General features: G+C 42.3%; 1 protein-coding gene across 1 annotated transcript in view; it reads right to left on the bottom strand.

Annotated features, from left to right (window-relative positions):
- STK17B (serine/threonine kinase 17b) overlaps positions 1-17,298 on the bottom strand; it is a 46,190-nt gene that overhangs the window by 8,069 nt on the left and 20,823 nt on the right. The window contains exons 6-7 of the mRNA XM_075001730.1: positions 13,095-13,143; positions 2,852-3,031 (exon numbers count right to left, since the gene is read on the bottom strand). Coding sequence (XP_074857831.1) covers positions 2,852-3,031; positions 13,095-13,143 — 229 coding nt within the window. The remainder of the gene's footprint in view (positions 1-2,851; positions 3,032-13,094; positions 13,144-17,298) is intronic.

The raw sequence follows: 17,298 nt of genomic DNA, 5'->3' as shown, positions 1-17,298 counted from the left end.
GCCTGCTTCACACTCTGCATGTGCGCAGCTAAGAACCCTCAATTCCTTCTCTACTTAAGAGGCTAATCACTCCAAAGTAGAGAGGAGGTGGGTGAGTAGTGGAGCAACCACAGGGACACTTAGCTCAAAGAACTCCAGTTACTACACAAGGTAAATAACATTTACTTCTACTTCAAGATATGTCCCTGTAAACACTCCAATCCTGGTGAGTGTAGAGCAGTGCCTTTACACTGGTAGGGGCTTCAGAGTCTAGCTAAAGGATGTGGAAATTATTGCTCTGCCCCATTGTGTGACTGATCTGAAACCGCACATAAGAGCGCAATGTTTGGCAAAAGTGTGTTGCAAAGGTGGCTCTTCTGCCAATCTCTAAAAGAGGAATATTATGGAGATACGCAGTTGATGTGGTTTGTGGGCTGCTGTAACCATGGCTACCAAGGTTTGTATGAGGTGGAATCTGTCTAATGGAAGAGCTGCTTACACTATCACGGAGTCCAGATATGTTCCTGTAAACTCTTTTGGTGTCTTAATTTGCAGACTAAGATTGTGGAAGCAGTGAACTGTAATTTGTGTGGATTGGACAGTATCTTGTGGAGTGTGCGCCGTGACGAGATCGTCATCTAAGTAGGGAAATCTCTTGTGTAGATTTTGGAAGAGACAAGATAGACAGGCTAAGAGACATAATCCAGTACTGGTAATTATCTGCTCCCAGAGTGAACCTGAATAACTGTCTGTGTGAAGGATGTATTGTTACATAGATACATGCATCTTGGATATCAAGGGCTGAAAACCAGTCCTCTTGCAGCACTGGAATGATGATAGAAAGAATGAGAGAATGTTAGAATTGCTGTGACTTTACAGACTTGAGTTTGTGGGGAAAAAGCATTTGAGAATACGGCACTATCCCTCACTTTTCTTCTGGGATAGAAAATAGTGGGATGGCATTGGTAATATCCAGTGTTTAAACTGATGGGAGGTCTTGGAGGCTAACAACAAGTGTAGCCGTCTTATGATGCCCCTGGCACCAGCCATAAGTGCTGAGAAGAGGTGTCTTAGGCACCATTAGAGGTGGCTCTAGTAGGAGACTGCTTTTTTCTGTCTGTTCACCACAAGGTAATGAATTTTTTCTTTTTTTTTTTTTTTTTTTTTTTTTTAAAAAAGAGAGTTTAGTTTGTTGGGACCACACTGGTGAAGGTGCCAATGTGGTTCAGTTGCTAGGATAGGAGGCTGGCTGGAGGTACTTTTTCATAAGTAGTAGCTTGAGCTGCATGTCACTGGCCCATCTAGCCCCCACCCAGGCCTTAGTGCAGTGAGGGCATTTTTGAGGTACATGCAACTCCCCCAGACAGAAGACACACTGGGAGCATCCATTTGACAGGCATAATATCCCTACATGAGGAACAGAGTGAAGCCTGGTGAGCCTAGCATAGTGAAACAGCTGATAGAAACTTTTTTTTTTTTAAACAAACAACTATCTAATTCTAAACTGTAACTATGAAGTAACTAGGCAACTAACTAAACTAAGAAGGCTTTTATTATTTTTTTTTTGGTGCAAACTATGCCACACAAATGCTACTTCAACTTACAATGGAGCATAAGGCAAATACTGCACATGCGGGGCCCACATGGTGACTGCTATGAAACTCTCCCATCAAGGGTGCTCGGATGACACACAGACCAAGGGTGAAAACAAGAAGTCCTATGGCACCTTATAGGCTAACAGATATTTTGGAGCATTAGCTTTCATGGGCAAAGACCTGCTTTGTCAGATGCAATGTAGTGGAGACCAAGAGCGGAGCGCCCACAGGAACATCTCTTGAAGAAGAAAAAATACATTCAAGATTGTGTATCCAATCTAGCAGTTTATCTGCATATAGAGCAAATTTGATTTTGAAGCCCTGATGGCATTTTTAAGTGAAACTACTTGTGAACAAACAACATGCTATTGAATAAAAATATTAGTTACAAACTGATATTACCAGAAGCCTGAACTTTGGAAATATCCTAGACCTGAACTCTGCAGCATGGGTCGGTAGTAAATGGTTAATTAGCTACCCCCAAACAAAACACAACTCCTTAGCATTCTATGTCCCAAACACTCCACTGTGCACATGCCCATAAAACACTGTTAATGCAATATACACACAGACTGATAACTTTCCAAGTCAACATTTAAACTGAAAATACCATTATTAGGATCTCACTGGTCAAGTAAGTTTTTCCATTTGAATTCTTCACATTTTAAATATTTATATCACATACAGGTCGTGTCTACACTTGGTAAAAACGTCAAAATGGCCATGCTAATGGCCAGATTGAAGAATACTAATGAGGCACTGAAATGCACATTCAGCACCTTATTAGCACACTGGCGGCCACGGCAGTTCAATATTGCTGCTTTTCGCTGCCACGCAGCTCGTCCAGATGGGAATCCTTTTTGAAAGGACCCTGCCAACTTCAAAATCCCCTTATTCCTATCTGCTGATGGCAATAAGAGGATTTCGAAGGTGGCGGGGTCCTTTTGAAAAGGACCCTGGTTTAGACAAACTGCGCAGCAGCAAAAAGTGGTCATTTTGAAGTGCTGCGGCCGCTGGCATGCTAATGAGGCGCTGAATATGCATTTCAGTGCCTCAATTAGTATTCTTCCATCTTGCCATTAGCATGGCCATTTCGAAGTTTTTACTAAGTGTGGACGTAGCCAGAATGTAGCTGTATGAAAGCCAACATTTTATGTTAAATGGTCACTGGTCTTATCACATTTTAATTACAGAAGCATTCAACATCCTCAATCACCATTAAGAACCTGCTATGCCAGATGCTTACAAACAGATTCACCAAAGAATCTGCTACCTACTCTGGGTTTTTGACAAGAAGTTTTTGAATGAAGTCTCTGGCCAGATACGAAATTGATGCAAAAGTTTCTTCTGAATAATCCACATTGATTTGAGAGATATTGAGAAAAGTTTCTTGATTATCTGCCCCAACAAATGGAGATTCTTGAATTAGTAGCATATATGAAATCACACCAATGTTCCTGAAATGAAAAATGATACAATTTAGGATGAAAGATAAATTATAAGTAAAATAGACATCAAAAACTAATTCTCCCTTTACCCTTGTGTGCCTCACTATTTCTCATTCCACTGCCAGGAAAAAGTCCAAAGTATGACACAGTTTAAGCAATTTGATTTACATAACACAATGCATAGTGTGTGTCTCCAAATATATTACTCAGATCATTAAGTGATTTTGCTGGTATGCCACTTGCTCAACCTAGCAGTCAAGAATGAAAGCTGCTCACCTACTTATCTCTTGTCTGCTCATTTCTCTCTTACTGCTGCAATCACTCAATTACCTTCTACATTAGGGGAAAGGACAGCATGTTTTTCAAAGAGAAAAGTATTAGATGTTTTGTTTTGAATTCGTCAATACAGATACACAAGAGAAATATGGCTAGCTACTTACCTTCTGTCCAGACCATCATCAGGCTGCAGTTATAGCACCCTTACTCAAATAATACATAAAAGCACCAGAGAATCAGAATTGAACCACCTTACTATCAAAATTATTTGCCACAGAACTACACTACAGCAAGATGATAATAATGGCTTCCAGTTCACTAGCAACTCCAACAAAAAACAGTATGGTTGAAAACAAAGAAAAAAAAAATCAAGTAAAAAACCCCTCAGTAGCTGTGTCTACACTTGGCCAAAATTTCCAAAGGGCCATGCTAATGGCCAGATTGAAGAATACTAATGAAGTGCTGAAATGAATATTCAGCACCCATTAGCATGCTGCTGGCCGTGGCACTTCGAAAGCGCCGCATTACGATCGCATGTGGCTCATCTACACGGGGCCCTTTTCGAAAGGGCCCTGCAAACATTGAAATCTCAGCTGATAGGAATAAGGGTATTTTGACGTTTGCGGGGTCCTTTCAAAAAGGGCCCTGTGTAGACGAGCTACATGCAATCGAAATGCGGCACTTTCGAAGTGCTGCAGCCAGCAGCATGCTAATGAGGCACTGAATATTCATGTCAGTATCTCATTAGTATTCTCCGATTTGGCCATTAGCATGGCCCTTTCGAAATTTTTGCCAAGTGTAGACACCACAGCCAGTATGTTTTGTTTGATTTGGCTCAATTTCTCCTTTTGAATTTGGGTAGTTTTAAGAAAATGGAAGGGAAGACTAACAAAATCAGCCAAAAACAGTGGTTTTCTTACAACTTTTGGCCTAGTGGTTGGGTCACTCTCTCAAGATCTGGGAGACTAAAGTGGAGAAGAGATTTGAACATTTTACCCAATATTTCAGAATAGCACCATGGCCACAGCACTTTGGAATATTCTGGTATAGGTCTGTCTCAGTCTCTCCCGTTAGAAGCTGTTTCACCCTTTATAAATTAAAGTAATTGGAGTAGCTCTCCTACATTGCTAGCCCAGATAACGGCAATCCAGGTTGTAAATCTCAGTAGTTACGACAAGCCTTTGCAAGCAACTGTAGTTCCTAATTCAAAGGACTGTAGCTGAATTGAGAGTTTGTTTAATGTCTATGTTTAAAAGAACACCTATTTTAAATTGCAGCTTGCAGGAAAGAGGAAGCTCTTTTGCTGCTTTATTCTTAAAATGAGCAATTTTCTCTTCTTTTACCTCCCACTCTAAATGTGATTTTTACAGAAAATGTAAAGGCAAAATTTAACTTTTAAACCTGCTCTCTTACCCCACTCCGAAGTTCATCTTTTACATAGTTTTAGAGCAGTAGTTCCCAAACTTTTCAGCATCACACCCCCTTTTTCATTTTTAAGAAAGCCTACCCCCCCTTTTTTTTTACCATCACCCAAGCCTCCTTAACAAAAAATTCAATTTGTAATTTAAAATTTAAAAAAGTATAAAAATTGTATTTAAAAATAAGCACAAATCGTTTTTCTTGGCCCAAAATTTGAATAAAACTGTAATTTAATATCAGAAATAGCAGAAACAAAACAAATTTAATGTGAAGGATGATGCTGTATTTTCTTCACGGAGTTGGGAAATCCTAGGCTTTAAAGAGGAAAAGTGCGCAACGCAAATTGTTTTTGACATCCAGTTGATTTCTTTGTTTCGTTTCTAATGTGACTAAAATTGAAAAGCTTTTTTCCACAGAGGTACATTGATGAAAACGGAAGAATAATACATAGCACTTTTTCTTCAACTTTTGAACACATTGGGAAATATTTTATCGAAAATTCCTCCAAGCTTAAGTTTCCGAAATTATCTTTTGCACGTGAATCATATTTTATTTCAAGTGCTTGTTCTTGCAACACTTCTGGCAATGAATCAACATCAACACTGAATGGATTGCATACTAGTTTATGAATGGAGTTGCCAAAAAACTTGTTTGGAAAATATATGAATTCATCAGCAAGGAAGTCCAGATGTAACAGAATTTTGTTCGTCACATCCTCTTTACAAAGTTCTTGGAAACCTTCATTTTCAGCAAGTGATGAAAATGTTGGAAAAAAGATTATAAGTTAGATGTCTGAGCTTGCGTTCGATGTTTCCAAAGCTGGATTTTTTCCATAAATGCTGTGATGGCATCGTAGTGTGCTATAATGTTTGCAGCATTGTTTCCTTGAAGCTTTAAACTGAGGTTGTTCAAAGATTCAAAAGTGTCCACATGGTATGCCCGCAAAAGTTGAAATGTTTGGTCCGTACATGCATGACATAACTCTTCTCTCTTCTGTTGCTTGAGGAAAATTTCCACTTCATCTTTCAGTTCAAATAATCTCAAATGCATGTTACCTTTGGAAAGCCATCGTACCTTTGTGTGAAATTAAAGTTTTATGATCTGCTCCCAAATCCATGCAAAGAGCTGAAAAAAGTCTTGTATTTAAAGTACTGTTCTTCACAAAATTGACAACTTTGATAGCCAAATTCAACGAGTCATGTAGGTCATCTGGAAGGGTTTTAGCAGCCAATGCTTATCTGTGCATGACACAGGGTGTTATGGTTATGGCTATGGCTGTATTTTTTTTCTTTCACCAATTGCACAAATCCAGAGCGAGAACCAAGCATTGCTGGAGCACTGTCTGTGCATACATCATTTTCCCCCATGAAAGTCCATTTTCTTCAAGAGTCAGAAATCATTTTCATAACATCAGAAACCTTTGATGTGATCGTCAAATCCTTAGGAAAAAAAGCAGTTCTTTTTTCACAGTTCTATTGTTAATGAATCAAACATAGACAAGCAACTGATAACATTGTGCTATAAATCAGTGGTGGTATCGCACTGAATTGAGAAAAAAGGAGAAGCCAACATTGCCTCCACAACTTGAAGGTTAAGATCTTTTGCCAGGTCATCGATGAGACGTTTCACTCAATTGTTGGAAAGTGAAATTTACAATAATTTTTCTCCCCAGGGTAGCCACATACTGCCTGAGCAGTTGGAGCTGGCATGGACCTGGGACACCCAATCCCTCCCCGTCCCCTCATGAAGGCAGAAGGAAGTCACTGGAGGGCAACAGACACAGCTTTTCAGGAAATGTGCCAGCTGTTTGGGGAGGGGATGCAGCACATGCACTTCCTGAGATGCCGGCTCTGGCATACACCTGTGGGACTTCCCTCCCACGCCACAGGAAGCTAGCACTCTAATAAGACAGGGTTTCTGGGCACAGCTAAAGAAATCAATTCTGGGTAACTTTGCTTAAATTTCAGGCTACTTAGAGCCCCCAGGCTCAGACTTCTCACTAAGGCAAACACAATCAAGCCACACATGTACTTCTGCCAGCCCCACTGGCCAGCTAGAAGCCAATAAGCAAATCCACAGACTTCCCAGATGTTCCACCAATCTAGACCAACAACCCCAAACTAAGGTGAGTGGTTATTAAACCTGTTTCACCCAATACCACACAGATTCTTCCAGGCCCCAAAGGCTCCAGCCCCAGTTCCTGATGAATATATACCTGAATCTTACCCAAATCACCACACTTACCAATCCTTTAGATCTAAATATCTAAAAGTTTATTAATAAAAGGAAGAACAGAGCTAGAGAAAAACTGTTGAACCAATACTTTACATACATTAATTACAGTTAGTAGGGCAGGCCAGTGATGCTATTTGCTGATTCTTGAAAGTTTCTGAAAGTCCATTTTAGGTCACATGGTGTCAGTTACTGGAGCACGGTAGATCTGGCCCACTAGGCTCCACATATTGGGACATGGACGCTTGGAGACAGGCATAAGTACCAAAAGACAAAAGATCCAGGATGGACACTGCTAAGGCCACATCATCCTTTTTCATTCAGAGACAAAGCTCATTCTTCTTCCCATAGTCCCCTGACGGTCCACCCCCACCTGACTCAGGTGGGTTCTTGTGGCAAACTGCTATTGGTTGCTGGCTTTGCTAGCACACCCCAGTCATTTACACTGAAGGTGGGATGGATGCCTGGGCATCTCATTTCAATTTCTTTGCTTAGACCAGGTCACCTGACCAGTGGGCTGTATTCCATTGATGAGTCCCAAGCATCTGGGATGTGGATTCAGCATCTGAGCACTGGGTTTCCACCTAATTGTTTAGCCCAACGTCCTGGCTTGGGCCAAGTTCACACCTATTGTGAAGCTTAGCACTAAACCATTTTCTAATACAGGTACATAGCTAAAATCTATAACTTTATCTACATACATGATACAGACAAACAGGATACATAGATTCAGGATATCAGCAGCTTTCATTAGACACCTCACAAGCCCTGCCCAGCACAATATTTGGGGCCAACAGATACAATGGAAACAAAAAATGGTTATATTGGGTCCATACCCAATATAAAAATCCAGTCATGTGACAGGTGCTACCTCCATTTTTGCAGGAGCTAACACCAGCATGGGCTCTTTCTTGGGGTGAGGGGGATTGACGGGCAGGAGTGAGGCTGGGTCGCCTTGTGCCCTGCCTGGAATTTCTTCACTCCTCCCCCTCCCCCAGTTTGGGAGCCTACATTTTAGAGGCTACAATAAGTGCATTTTACCAAGAGCCTGCTACTGCTCTGACATGGCATGCTATCTTGGCACAGATCCACCAGTGCTAAAGACTCTCTGTTCCTACTGTCCTAGTACACTTCCTCCAAACAGTTTTGGAGCATAAGAAACTTCTGGTACTGTTGTTGCTGCCCTAAGATTCCTAGGAGCTCCAGTTCCAAGACAGAGGGATTCACTTGGTCCCAAAGCAAGGAAGGAAACTGCCTTCTTCTGAACAAAAAACTTTTCTTTCCTTCCTGTGTGGGGGCTTCTCCTTACATTCACTTTTTGAGAAGAGTCTTTGGGTTTACTGGTGTGTTCTGTAAGGACACCTTTCAGCAGCTACAGCTGACAAGAAGGAAACAAGAAGATCCCAAGGTTTCCTGATGAGCTCCATGGGGCGATTGAGAAATCTGAATTCCCAAGACTGTTTGGTGTAGGGATGGAAGGAGTGACAGATGTCACACCTTAATGAGATGTGTGGTTCCCTGAAACAGCAAAGCAAGTTTCATGTGAGTCACTTACTGGGAAGTCCTGAGGACAGGAAAGGTATGGGATGAAACCCGGAAACTCAGGTTAAGTGCCTCAAATGTTGTAGGATTAGTGGATGTTGAAGAACCTCTGATGCCCATAAACTGAACTGTGAGTATATGATGAATATGAAATTTAACAAAAGTTAATTGCAAACATTTTACAAGAAAGTTGAATCTACAAAACTACAAGAGGTTCCATTCCAAAAAGAGTTAAACAAATGCACAGGTAGAGAAACGTACAGGAGCAGTTAACCATGATACCTCAGCTCACAGCAAGAAATGTAAGATGCATAAGTGGATAAACACAGTGGTACTGACGAACTGTCATTGCAAGGAGCATACAGCATGTGCCCACTACAGTTAATACCGATAAGGACCAGCTCTTGAAGAAAAAGGGCAAGTATTATGTACAAAAATTTAAGAATCCAAACAGCAGGAACATACAATTTTAAAAATAAGGGTAGCAGTGAAAACCAACAGTGCAACACAGATGCACACAAGATTCCCATGTTGTTATTGACAGAAACAAAAAAAAAAAAAAAAACTTTTTCCAGTATCATGCACAGCCATGGAGAATGTCAAAGACTGAAACTTGGTCACACAGACATGTGATAAAGTATCCCATTGTTGAGAAACAGCTTGGGCAGGAAACAGTAATAAATAGAATCATGTAACCAGAAGGAACCTCAAGAGGTTATCAAGTCCAACCCACTGCACTCATGGCAGGACCAAATGCCATCTAAACCAGGGATTAGCAACCCCCAGTACAGGTGCCAAGAATGTCATGGGACCCAATTTTCATCTACATGCAAAGCAGAAGCTCAGCCCTGTCCCTTCTCCCCTGTGCAGCCAGGAGCTTGCTCAAAGCCATGCCACCTTGGATTAACAAGAGATCAGCTAATACTACCAACCACTTCCTAAATGGTAAAGCTCTACATCTTAATTTACAAATGAAGCTGTTGTAAGTAGGGCTATTAGTGACTTCAGAAAGTATCGCTGGCACTTGGACTATACACAGGAGGTCAAAAGGTCAAATTTCTACACTACCTTGGAAAGATTGCTAACCCTTGATATAAGCCATCCCTGACAGGTATTTGTCAAATTTGCTCTTAAAAATCTCCAGTCATGGAGATCTCAATCTACCCAGGCAATTTATTCCAGTGCTTATCACTGACAAACTTTTTCCTAATGTCCAACCTAAACCTCCCTTGCTCCAATTTCAATCCATTGCTTCTTGTCCTATTACCACAGATTAATTAGAATTTTTTTAAAAAATTCCTCCTCCTTCTAACAACATTTTAGGTACTTGAAAGATGGGACAGAACTCCCTCCCAGTCTTCCTTTTGCCAGACTAAACAAACCCAGTTTTTTTAAATTTTCCTCATAGGTCATATTTTCTAGACCTTTAGTCCATTTTTGTTACTCGTCTCTGGACCTTCTCCAATTTGGTCATATCCTTCCTGAAATGGGGCACCCAGAACTGGACACAATACTCCAGCTGAGGCCCAATCAGTACAGACTAGAGTAGAAGAATTACTTCTCCTTTTAACACCACCACCACCACCACCTGCAGCAAATCATTCTCAGATGTAACAGTTTCACACTGTTGACTCATTTAACTTGTGATCCACTATGACTTTTGGATCCCTTTCCACAGTACTCTTTCCTAGAAAGTAATTTCCCATTTTGTATGTATGAAAATGATTTTTCCTTCCTAAGTGGAGCACTTCGTATTTATCCTTGTCGAATTTCATCCTATTTACAAAAGGCCATTGCTATAGTTTGTACTGATAATTTTGAACAGTAGAAAACTAGAACTGGAAGAAACCTCAAAAGGTCATAGAGTCCAGTTCCCTGCCCTCTTGGCAGGACCAAACACCATCTAGATCATTCCCGATGGGTATCTATCTAAACTGCTTTTCAATATCTCCAACAATGGATATTCCACAACTTCTCTAGGTAACTTATTCCAGTGTTTTACCACCCTGACAGTTAGGGTGTTTTCCTAATACCTAATCTAAGCCTCCTTTGCTGCAGTTTAAGCCCATTGCTCCTTGTCCTATCCTCAGAGGCCAAAGAGAACAATTTTTCTCCCTCCTCCTTGTGACCCTCTTTGTGGTACTTGAAAACTACTATCATGTCCCCTCTAAATCTTCTCTTTTCTAAACTAAGCAAACCCAGTTCTTTCAGTCTTCCCTCATAGTTCATGTTCTCTACCTTTAATCGTTCTTCTTGCTGGTCCTCTGGACCTTTTCCAATTTCTCCACATCCTTCTTGAAATGTGGTGCCCAAAACAGGACAATACTCCAACTGAGGCCTAATGAGCGCTGAGTAGAGCAAAAGAATGACTTCTCATGTCTTGCTCACAACACTCCTGTTAATACATCCCAAAATCACGTTTTCTTCTTTTGCAACAGCATCCCACTGTTGACTCACATTTAGCCTGTTGTCCACTATGACCCCTAAATCCCTTTCCGTAGGACTCCTTCCCAGACAGTCACTTCCCATACTATATATACGGAGTTGACTGTTTCCTCCTAAGTGGAGTACTTTGCATTTGTCCTTATAAACTTCATCCTGTTTGCCTCAGACTGTTTCTCCAGTTTGTCCAGATCATTCTGAATTATGAGCCTATCCTTGAAAGCAGTTGCAGCCCCTTCCAGCCTGTTATCACCTACAAACTTAATAAGCATACTCTCTATGCCAGTATCTAAATTGTTGATGAGAATATTGAATAGAACCAGTCCCAAAACAGATCCCTGCAGAACCTCACTTTCTATGCCTTTCCAGCGTGACTGAGAACCATTAATAACTACTCTCTGAGAACAGTTATCCAGCCAGTTATGCACCCACCTTATAGCGGCCCCATTTAAGTTGTATTTGCTTAGCATTATAATTCTCGGTCTCACATGATCTTCTTATCAATAAACTATCTTCTAAAGCACATGCAACACCTCTGCACCATGTAATATAAAGGAAGTTTAAAAAGAGGTGAGGTTTCTTGGTGTGAGTAAAAATTTCTATCCTAGGGCATATTTAGAGTTGCCATTAAAAAATAGTTCTACACAATGAAACATTGTGAGGAAAGAAGTTGTTACTGCTGCCTTTAATGTGCTCCAGACACAGGAGCAAACTCTGGGTAACATAACTCCAGAAAAATAATAGGCAGCAAAGCTATGTGGAACAAAATCAAAATAATAACTTCTTAACATACATGAATATGAACAGATTCAGTCAGCTCTCCAGATTAAAACCTTTGAAGAAAGAAGAAGGGAATGGAAGTAAAAATTCACAAAAATGGGAATTCCAGAACACATTTATGGACAACACTTTTTTTTTTTTTTTGAAAAACATGTATAGGAATAACGCTAATTTAAGATATTAATAGCTATTTGTATCACCATGTTCATGTCACCTTTAATCCACATTTTTAGGAATTATGCTGTGCAAAATACAAGATTGCTAGACACTAGGTGCAGTGTCTGATGGGCAAGAAAAGTAGTAATTTAAGCCCAAGAGGCCAGTTAAAAATGGATTGCACTTGCCAGGGTCAGTCAGACTTAATTGATGAAGCCCACCTGGAAAATTGCTGGAAGAGGACTATAAGAAGGTTGTAGAAGAAAGGGGTTGTACATAGACAGTGGAAAAACTCTGTAGTCACTCTTTGGAACTAAGAGATGGTGATGAGAAAGTCTAGGAGATGACTAGCTCTAGGATTCTCCCCCAAGTACAGAAGTCTGAGAAGATGCCACCAGCCACTTAAATGGAGAAGGCTCTGATGGGAAACCTTGACAAAGGCAGCATTTGGATGTTGAACAAAGCAAAGAGCAGAAGAGAGAGGGAAGATTAAGCATGAGGGCAGAAACAGGTATGAGTTTATAGTTCTAAATTGGAATTTACTTGGTGGTCCTATGGGAAAGCCTTGGAAGAAGGTCAAGATGAAAAAGAGGCAGTGGGAAGACTTGCCGACAGGTTTAGGGAGATAGTATGAGTTTGAATGCATATATAGCTCTATCTGTAACTAAAGGGGACCTCTGCTAAAAGGCAGATGAGGGGGAACAGTACCATTATCAAACACCACAGAAAGTGGTGTGAAGACCCTGAACGTGAGAAAAGGACATGATGACCATGAAATGCAATGCTGGAGTTGAAAAATCCTGTGTGACAACACTAGAGTTTTATTTGTTGGACTCTTGGTGTTCCAGAAAGGGTGGACTTAAATCATGACCTGACCAGAGGGCTGAGTTACAAGACAGGCATCGTAAGACCAGAACAATCATTGGCAGGGAGTGCTGAACAAGCCTAAGCTGCTCCACCACATCCACAAAAAGTGTTACTCTTCTACACATCTCTACAAAGTTTATATAGTTTCTGCAGTGTAACTTTTAAATTTAACAACTATACAATGCTTAATGAGTAGACAATTAATATTTTGCATAAAATGTTTCTGCCACATGAGAGAATGATGTAAAAATACAAGATATGTTAGAGGAAAAGTGTGCAAAGATATCTGATGTCTGAATTATTTGGTCCCTATTTATTTAAGCTTAGTTACTATTATCTTTAGAAGAAATAAACTTACCATATATCTGCAGCTGTAGTAATAGGCTCATAGTTTAAAATTTCTGGAGCTGGGGGAGAAAAATGAAAACTTTAAATGCATGGTTAAAAATGTCATATGCTATTTCCTAATCATGTCAAAAATGGTTACCTACCTCTTGTAGCTGTTGATCTTAAAGATATGTTGTTCATGCCCATTCCAAGTATGTTTATGCATGCTGTATGTACAGTTACCAGAAGATTTTTTCCCTTAGCAGTACCCGTCAGATTGGCCCAAGCATCCCTTGGAGTCATACCCTCACAGCACCATACACAAGACTCTTATCTACCCTCTAGCAGTTCCTTCTTGCCAGATTACTAACAGAGGGGAAGGCAGGTGGGTCTTGAAATTGACATGAGCAACATCTCGAAGAACAGCAGCTACAAGAAGTAGGTAACCATTCTTTCTTCGAGTGCTTGCTCATGTCATTTCTAAATAGGTAACTCTCACGCTTTACCTAGGAGGCAGGGTTAGAGCTCAGGGAATTATCAGTTGAAGCACTGCTCTCCCAAATGCTGCACCACTCCCGGTAACAGCATAACGTGAAGGGAAGGTGTGGACTGAGGACAAAGCTCCCACTCTACATGTCTCCTGAATTGGGACCTGGGCCAGGAAGGCCACAAAGGAAGCCTGAGATCTGGCGGAATGTGACGTCAGTGTGGGGGAAGGAAACTTCTCTGCCCAGATGCAGGACATCATCCAGGATGATACCTTTTGGAAGGACACCAGTAGGCCTTTCATCCTTTCTGCCACTCTGACAAGCAGCTGGTTCGACTTGCAAAATGTCTTAATTTGTTCAATGTACAAAGTCAATGCTTGCAGAACATTCAGAGACAAAGACCTCTTCTTACAGCTGTTAGCATGCTTTGGGGATAAAAACTGGAAGAAATATGTTTTGGTTGGCATGAAAATTTCAAACGACTTTTGGGACGAATGTTGTGTACAGCTGAAGATGTACCTTGTCTTTGCAAGATGGTATATATAGTTTGGATGTGAGAGCCTTGAGCTTAGACACCCTTCTGGCTGAAGTTATAGCAACCATGAAAGCCACATTCCATGACAGAGGAGTGAGCATGTCACTAAGGGCTTGAATGGAGGTCCCATCAACCTTGAAAGTACCAAATTAAGGTCCCAAACCAGGGTCAGCTGCCATATTTGAGGTATAGTCTGTCTTGTCTGAAGAAAACGCTGCACCATTGAGCTAGTAAACATGAAATGGCCATTTTCTCCTAGGTGAAAAGCCAAGATGGTGGCCAGAAGAATTTTAATGACAAGAATGACAAGCCCCGCTATTTCACCTTCACCAGGTTGTCCAAGATAAAGGGAACTGAAGATTGTGTTGGAGAGGTATGACTCTGCAAACACCAAACTGAGAATCTCTTCCACTTGGCTGTGCAAATAGCCCTGATAAATGGTCTTCTATTGCCAACAACAGGGTTGGCAACCTGGGGCTCTGAAGCCACATGTGGCTCTTTAAAGAGTCATTTATGGCTCCAGACGCTGATGCTGCTGACTCAACAGCTCCCTCCCCTGCCATCACTGAAACAGTAGAACTAAATTTAAATGGTTTAACAGCTGGCAGGGCAGTGGGAGGGATGTGGCCGTTAAACCAACTGAGTTTAGTTCCATTATTTCAGTGACAGCAAGGCAGGGAGCTGCAGAGAGCCCCTCACTCACCCCGCTATCTGAGCGGCCACACCACTCTGGTGGACGTGGCTTGGCTCACCCCCACCAACCTTCCTTCCACTGGGCTCATGTGGTCACCTTGCATAGGCTCCCCAGCCAGTGTCATGGATGGGTTAGTTCTCGGACTTAGCCTGGGGCTGGGGAAGGGGAGAGTAAAGCTTGAGGACAGGGGAGTGGATTTGGGGGCTGAGGCGGGTAAAGCCTCGAGATGAGGGGGTGGGCTTGTGGGCCGAGGGGGGTTACAGCCTGGGAATGGAGGGAGAGAAGTGTGGAGGGTTGAGGTGAACTTTGTTCCTTCTTGCTTAAGAGCCTAATCTCCAGGCACAGCATTTTCCTTGTCCTCATTTGCTCTCCAATCCAGGGGTGAAAATAACAAAGCCTTCTAACTGGTACAAATCACTGTGTGCCCTGTTCTTAAAATAGGGTTTACAAAAAGTAGGTTTTGACATCAAGGACTGTCTCATATTCACATGCACTACGAATCTTGATTTTGTGGCTGAATTTGAAAAAAATGGCTCTTCTCACTATTTTGGTTGCAGACCCCTGGCCAATAAGAACTCTTCAAAGTGGTCTAAGCACAGGAACACTAGTAGATTCAGCAATCCAGTCTCCAAGCTGTCAGGTAGAGAGACTGAAGGCTAGGGAACAGGAGCCAGCCGTGATGTTGAGTGATCAGGTCTTGAATTAATGGAAGGATTATTGTGAAGGTTGGACTTATGCAAGGCAGATATGGGATATATGGAACAGAAATGTGAAAGAAAGATTTATTTCTTGGGTTGATATGTTGCCTCTTCAAGGGGAGCATCTGACAGTTGTTTCAGCAGCCTTAACCCTGACCCAGATTGTTAGTTTTGTTGAACCTCCCCCACGGAGGCCAGAGGCCTCAGCCAGCACAGGGCATCACAATGTCTGAGGATATGGTACAAGTTGCTGTGTCTGCCCAGTCCAGCATGGCCTACAATAATGTCCTGATCACAGCCTCACCATGGAGAAGAACTCATACCTGGAGTCCACAGGGACAAGATCTGTAAACATTGCCTCTGTGTGTCCCAGAATGTAAAACTGTATCAGCTAAGGACTGACTGTTGATTTACAATGCAAAACTGGAGCTCTCTGGTGGAGTAGTATGTCTCCATCCCAAAGAGGTTCAGCTTCTTCATGTCCTTAACCTGAGGGGCATACCCGTGTTGCATTTCTCCCCCCCACCAATTGACTGCTACCCACCACGAAGTCCAGGGGTGTGTGAGAATAGGTGTTTGTAACCCTTGGAGTCACAAAATATCTTCTCTTCACCTCATCACTGTGAGGGTTAGGGAGGCTGGAGTTTGCCACAGGGTCTTGGTTATACTCCTGTATAGTGTTAAACGGGGAGGTGGGGCCCACCAGGGACAGGATGTCTATCATTGGGTCAGACATCTTAGTAACCTCCTTCATCTGGATGCCCAGATTCTGTGCAACCCACCTGAGTTCAAGGTGGGCTCTGCTGTCTGCTGGGGGAGGTCCCAAAGAGGTTCCTGTCACTGCCTCATCAGGTGAAGATAATTAGGCAGCCCAGGCCAGATTGGGTTCCTCCTGTCCAGATGGTTCTAAATGGTTTTGGTTGTCTGCTGCTGCACCTAACTTCAGCCATGGTGCCATCAGTGGCACTGCCTAGGAGACTGATGATAGTGCTCATAGTGGTAACTGTGACTTGTGAAAAGGTCCCTGTTCGAAACACTACTCATCCATCAGAGGAGACCAAGAAGGATCAAACAGAGAAGGATCCCCATGACTGATACGTCCAAGAGGTCCACAAAGAGCACAGCACTGGCATTTGTGGCCATATCTGGTCACTGAATTGGCCATAGCATGAGAGGAAAGGTCTGTGCTATGTCTGGTCCCTGAGCATGCTGTTGCCACCCAGTACCAGCTACTCGATGACACAAAGGAGTCTGCTTCAGAGTTGGATACCTACGAGTCATATGTGACAACAAAGAGGGCAGTGTACACTGGTGATGGACATAGGTGCCAGGAGAGAAAGAATGGTGATGCATCATCCTTGGTTCAAATCTGGAAGACACCAAAGATTTTCATGCCAACTCTCACACTGATTGGGATGGGAGAATGTGGCTCAACAAGACCATGAGGTCCCTGACTGCCTTAAAAGGTCTCCAGCATGGAGGAAAGGTCCAAGTCTTTCACTGGTGCTCTTAGCAGGACCAGAGTGGACGGTGCTAGATACTGCACAGATGGAGAAAAGTTGCACAGCACAGGTCATACTCCTTAAGTGGGATCACACCTGGGAGCTCCGGGGGTGAGCACCACCCTCCACTCCTTCCCGATTAGTATTCCTGTGTTTTTTACATGGCACAAGCAATAGGGCAGTGCTGAAACTCCATCCACAGAGCAGCCTTTGGTGCCCGGGAGTGCTGCTGCAGAGGGTTTCTGACCCAGAATCCTTCCTCAGCATTGCACTGAAGCCTACGAAGCCAATGCCAAGGAGCTCAGTGCTGGAGATACA

This window comes from Carettochelys insculpta, chromosome 8 (assembly GCF_033958435.1).
Source record: "Carettochelys insculpta isolate YL-2023 chromosome 8, ASM3395843v1, whole genome shotgun sequence".
In the NCBI taxonomy this organism is placed as follows: domain Eukaryota; kingdom Metazoa; phylum Chordata; order Testudines; family Carettochelyidae; genus Carettochelys; species Carettochelys insculpta.
The sequence above is the reverse complement of the archived record's forward strand: the minus strand, read 5'-3'. Positions and strand labels throughout refer to the sequence as shown.